Source organism: Daucus carota, chromosome 8, assembly GCF_001625215.2.
Source record: "Daucus carota subsp. sativus chromosome 8, DH1 v3.0, whole genome shotgun sequence".
Taxonomy (NCBI): Eukaryota; Viridiplantae; Streptophyta; class Magnoliopsida; order Apiales; family Apiaceae; genus Daucus; species Daucus carota.
Genome location: NC_030388.2, coordinates 914,921 through 920,920, shown reverse-complemented (window position 1 = coordinate 920,920; position 6,000 = coordinate 914,921). Strand labels below are relative to the sequence as shown.

Below are 6,000 nucleotides of genomic sequence, written 5' to 3'. Positions count from 1 at the left end.
AAATTTTTTCTATGAATTTTTTTATGTATTCAACAAACTTGTCTAGATAGCGCTGGTGTGTTACTTTAAACTTTAACGTTTTCATCATTATTCAAATTTTGCGTCTCTTGCCGTTATAAAATAACAGCGGCTGATTCGGATCCTCGCATTGTCACCAAGGCAATACCACATACATGATTTTAATTGAATCTCGATAAAATATTTTAAATTTAGAATATTTTTTTCTTATTGAATATTATGCCAATTAAATAAAATGAGACTCCTCTGTGGGATCGTTAATATTCACTGTTTGCACGTATTTTGATACCTTTGTAATATATAGTAATATAATATTTTTTTTAATAAAAATTTAAAAATCAAACTTTTATTCAGAATAAAAAAATTAAAATATATTTGTGAGATTATATTTTAAGGAGATCAATAATGTTAACAATCAGGATAATAAATAGTGTGCTTAAGATACTTACAAATGAAATATATAGAACATATTATATTTGTCGTGTTTGGTTTAATAATTATATGTAAGAATTTATTAAAAATGAAAATATTTTTATATCATATATCTGAATAATATTTTTCATATTTATAAAATATCAAGTATACAAATTATTAATATAATAATAAAATATTTTAAATAGTTTTCATAATTTTGTAAAATCAAGATTCAAAAATTAAAATTATTAAAAGAAAATTAGAATTTTCCGTTTTAAGAATTTCAACTTATAAATCAAAATTTGACTTGTAAATTATTTAAACCAAAATATTTATGGTGTCGTCTGGTTCACGAAACGTATGAATTTGGAACGAAGAATCAGATTAAATGGGCAGGGTCGTGGGGAGAGAACCCAAAGAAATCTTATCTTATTTCTAATATTAGTTAGGATTCTGCGGCAGAACTTCACATGCAAAAAATGTCAATATCTAAGTATTTTATTTTAAAATTATTTTTGAACACAACGACGACGAAATAATATGAAAAAAACATAGCGGCTCATTCGATAGCAAGGGTAGCTAGTTCTATAACTGATCTTGAGGAGTGGTTCCAAATTCCCTCCTTTCTTATCGATGTACTGGATCAAGACTTGAGTTATTAATAATACTAGCCTTTAACCCGTGCGAAGCACGGGCGGGTATAAAATTCGTAATTTATTAATTATAATTTAAATTTTAACATCATCTTATTAGTATTTTAGTATTAATGAATTAGATTTTAACCAGATTATATTTACCAACTGATTACATTTTTTGGACGACTACGAATTATACCAATATCGATATATTATAATATAGTATATAAATAATATATAAATTATATTTAAAAGAATAATGGTGGAGTTTTAATTTATCTTGTATTACATCACAAGTGTTTGTAATTTGAACGATATAAAACTCTTTAATTTTGTAAGCGTAAGAGAAGTCTACATGTGACCGACTTGTAGTTATAAAGGAGATGATCAAACCAAAATTTTGTACGACTACAAATTAAACCTATGTTGGCTTATTATATTATAGTATAGATTTGTTTGTTGATTTCAAAAAAAAAATCTTAAACATTTATCTAAAATTTAGGGTTTAACAGAACTTTAATGGTTCTCTCTTCAGCTCGGCAAAGTTAGAATCATTCGGAATATCAAAACCCATATTTTGTGAACCAAAAAATCTCTAACTGGGTTTAAAAACCAGCCAAACAGTATAAGAACAATACATAGGAGGAACTGAAAGCCTTGTAAAACAAGTTAATACAACCGGTCACTAATCTAGACTAGATTGGTCCACCACTAGTCTTTACTTCTTGTTGCTGTCTTCCTATGTAAGCGTGACACCCTTTAAACGGAATTTGAACAATGGCCATCTTTTACAAGCTACAAGCTACAGTATACACATTAGACACTGCTAGCGGAGTTGTGATAAATACGTGATTTTATTATTAAATTTTAACAAATATCCGAAATGTAATACCCTTTTCACTATATATAGCTCGTATTAATATATAGATGAAATTCGTTTTAGAAAAATAATACCCTTGCACTATAAATTTACAAATATTTATTAATTTTCAATTTTTATTGATAAATTTAGTTTTGTGACACCTTGCCTCTATACTAAATAAACAAATACATAACTATAAAATTAATCTTCTCGATAAATAAACTCATGATCCCCGCGTCTCTTATTTAATTTTCTAGAACTAAATCCAAATATATATAAAAAATATAGATATATCAATCCAACTTGACATAATTTGAGATTTCATTTTAAATTCTCAGTTTTATACTAGTTTTGAATATTTGAAATTATAAATAAAATTCAAATTCAATACTTTTTGTTATTTGAAAATCTAAGTTTCAAAATATTTGTGATTTATTAAATAGATAGAAAAGTTGAATAAATTAAAGAAAACAAGAAGAGAATCTAAAGAGAAAAAACCCATCAAGTTTACGCGTAGAAGGATGAGAGAGAGCCGTTTGTTGGATGTACTTTCTTTCTTTCTTTCTATTACACGAACAAATAGCAAACATACTCTTTCAAACTCACATATCAATCTCGTTCTTTTATTCTTCGTTCCCATTTATCCACACCATCTTCATATTAATAACCCACTTTTTTCTTCTCTAGACCCATCTTTTTCTTTCTTTCTCATCGGATCAAATTACTCTTCTTTATCGCAAAGTCATATATTTATTTTTTAAAATATTCGAGATTTCTCGATATGGACGCAGGCCACCATCACCATCTTCTTCACCACCAGCTTCAACAGCAGCAAGTGAGTGTTAATATTGATACGGGTGGAGATAGGTTTCCGCAATGGAGTATGCAGGAAACGAGAGATTTTTTGATGATTCGGGCCGAGCTGGACCCCACTTTCATGGAGACCAAGAGGAACAAGCTCTTGTGGGAACTGATTGCTACGAAAATGAAGGAGAAAGGGTATAATCGTAGCGCTGAGCAGTGTAAATGCAAATGGAAAAATCTCGTTACCCGATACAAGGTACTTGTTATTTTTCAGTTCATACGCGTTTTCGAGGCTAACTCATGCTGAAACCCGAAACTCTCCTAACGTCCTAAAATTCGGTATAAATTTTGTTTGGAGTCTGAGTCCCGGCTGATCTTGAAAAATTAGTATTAATACTTTGGTTTCGATTTGTTATATATTCTGGTTCCGTCACTGCACATATACGACGTTGTATTTGTAACAAGTAAAATGATTGTTCATTTTTAAATTGAACATGACATGATTGATCCATCATAAGACTGAGAAGTGATACCTATGTTTCAATGAGCTGCGTAAATATAGGCTGCACCCTACCAGCAATTATGCATATGATTTCTTGAATAGATACCCTATAGGCTTAAACAAATATATTGTTCTTTTCCTTTACGCGTTTTCTTGCAGTAGTGTCAATGATTTTTGAATAGAGATATGGACAGAATATTTTTAATTTAAATAGTGGTGTTTTTTGTCTTGAATGTTTGAATGATGGTTGAAATATTGATGTATAGGGGTGTGAAACTATTGAGCCGGAAGGCATGAAGCAGCAGTTTCCGTATTACAATGAATTGCAAGCGATTTTCGCGGCAAGGATGCAAAGAATGCTGTGGAATGAGGCGGAAGGGAGCGGTGCAGGAGGTTCGAAGAAGAAAGCTACTCAGCTATCATCGGACGATGAGGATGAGAATGAGGAGAGCGATGGAGAGCAAAGAGGAACTACGAGTGGGAAGAAAAAGAGGAAGGTAAAGCAGAATCCGGGGAGTAGTAATGCTATTGGTGGGAATGTGAATGCTAATGTTGGCGGTTTGAAGGAGATGTTGGAGGATTTTATGAGGCAGCAAGGTGAGATGGAAATGCGGTGGCTGAAAACGTACGAGGCGCGGGAAGAGGAGAGGAGAATGAGGGAGATGGAGTGGAGGCAAAGAATGGAGGAGTTGGAGAAGGAGAGGATTATGATGGAGAGGAGGTGGAGGGAAAGGGAGGAGCAAAGAAGTGCAAGGGAAGAAGCTAGAGCTGAGAAAAGGGATGCTTTGATCAATGCACTTCTAATTAAGCTTAGAAGGGAAGATAAATCTTAATCTGCAGAAGCATTAGTAATTAGGCTTGTGCTATGTAGGACTATTTATGTTTTCATCTAGTTCTTGTTTCGGACGAGGAATTAAGATCGAGGTTTGTCTTCGAACTCTTCCCCTTACATCACTAGCTAGCTATTTTATGCATGGTTCTAAAATTTTGCTTGATACATTGGCATGACTCTTCATGATAATAGTTCATAAAAATATAAAGTGTTGAAAGCTTTTATGTCGAATCTACAATAAATGTAGGGTGGACTTCTACAGAGAACTCTTTTACTGAAGAAGTTCGGAAAACACTTCATATCATCTTATGAGTACATTTTATGAGTAGTGGTACATATAAATTGGGTACAAAATTTTGCACAAAATGACATGACAATTGAGGTGAGTGTATTGATGCTATTTATGTGAACACTGGGGTACATTCTAATCAAAACTTAACACATGTCATTTTATAAAAGATTTTATACTAAATTTCGTGCATGAAACATTTTTTGCATTTTATTACTATTGAGTTATATGTTCCTACATCCGTGAACGAACTACATGTCAGATATCAGTATCCGTGCCTCTATATATGGCCTACAATTTATATGAAGAGAGAAAGATCCTCTATTCTATGTATTTTGCTTCTTCTTTGTTACTTCTTTGTGCAACAAACACATGTCTATATGTGAACATTTCTATATATGCTATGCAAGTATGCAACATACATGCAATGCCTGTATATATTTCATAGAAATGTCGATAATATTGAATTTGTCTATCATTCACGGCATTAGTACATGTAATGCTATATTACTTCATTGATCAGCATTTGCTTCCGGGACTACCATAGCCTGCACCAAGGGGCCTCCAGTTGGTCCCTGGTCTGGTGTATCATTCATTCTTGCATGCATGGAGCATCTATCCCGATCGGGTGCTAATTTTTGTGAAATACTTTCAAGTGTTATATCTTTTCCGCAAGGATGTTTGTATAATAATATATTTTGTAATGTTTTGTTAGCACGTCCCGGCTCCAAGTATTCCATAAAATATGGTTTTATACCTGCATGTACCGCTTAAATGTGCAGATATATCTTCAATCTATAGTTGTCCTAAAATCAATTCAGCTTGTCATTCATGTTTATATATATACAGCACAGTTATACTTCATACATTTGAATAATAATCTGAAACGAGAGGCAAATATTTACTTAGATGATTAATCAAAATCTTACACCACATTATTTTAGTTGGTATAGACTGCATTCATCGCATGTTAAAAGGAGAGGCTTCATGTTCATATTGATCGACAAATACATATGGGACAGTGAGAAGAATGATTACAAGTAGGAAGTGTTAGGGATAAAACACGAGATTCAATCTTCTAATGCAAAGCACACACAAAATAATATATTTGACGTGGAAAACCCACGTCCCAACTTGTATTATTAATCAAAACCATTATCAATAATACAATCAACCAAACTTGGATACTCAAGCCTACTACTCAAGCATCCGCCCGCAAGCGATACCTAAGTCTACATCTTGAGCACACCTATCAAACACAATATGACTATGTATATATAGCCATCTCAAACTAGACAAATCAGAATCTAATTCTAAAACAGCTACACATAGTCCTAATCCAATTCTGATTTCCAACTAAAATCAGAATCCAATTCCAACTAGGTCTTCTATCTTTGTGACCAAAACATATTCTTTATAATAATTGTCTAAACATACAATTATTATCCTTATATATTTTGGATCACCAAAGTCCATGTTACCTTGTAATGGGCTGATACCTAACAATCCTCCCCTTCAGCCCAATACAATCAACAATCACGGTGAAGACACCGGCGTCCATCAGCCAATGCCTCCCCTCGAACAAGAATCTCCGCTTCTCGTTCTTCCAAACTTTGAGTATCACCAAAATTCACTTTAATGAAC

The 6,000-nt window shown here is 32.6% G+C and overlaps 1 protein-coding gene across 1 annotated transcript; it reads left to right on the top strand.

Annotated features, from left to right (window-relative positions):
* The first annotated feature begins 2,498 nt into the window (after nucleotides 1-2,498).
* LOC108197554 (trihelix transcription factor GT-3b) lies at nucleotides 2,499-4,168 on the top strand. The gene is made up of 2 exons (XM_017365198.2): nucleotides 2,499-2,989; nucleotides 3,502-4,168. The coding sequence occupies exons 1-2, from the start codon at nucleotides 2,711-2,713 to the stop codon at nucleotides 4,066-4,068; spliced, it is 846 nt and encodes a 281-aa protein (XP_017220687.1). The 5' UTR covers nucleotides 2,499-2,710; the 3' UTR covers nucleotides 4,069-4,168.
* The last annotated feature ends 1,832 nt before the right edge of the window (nucleotides 4,169-6,000 follow it).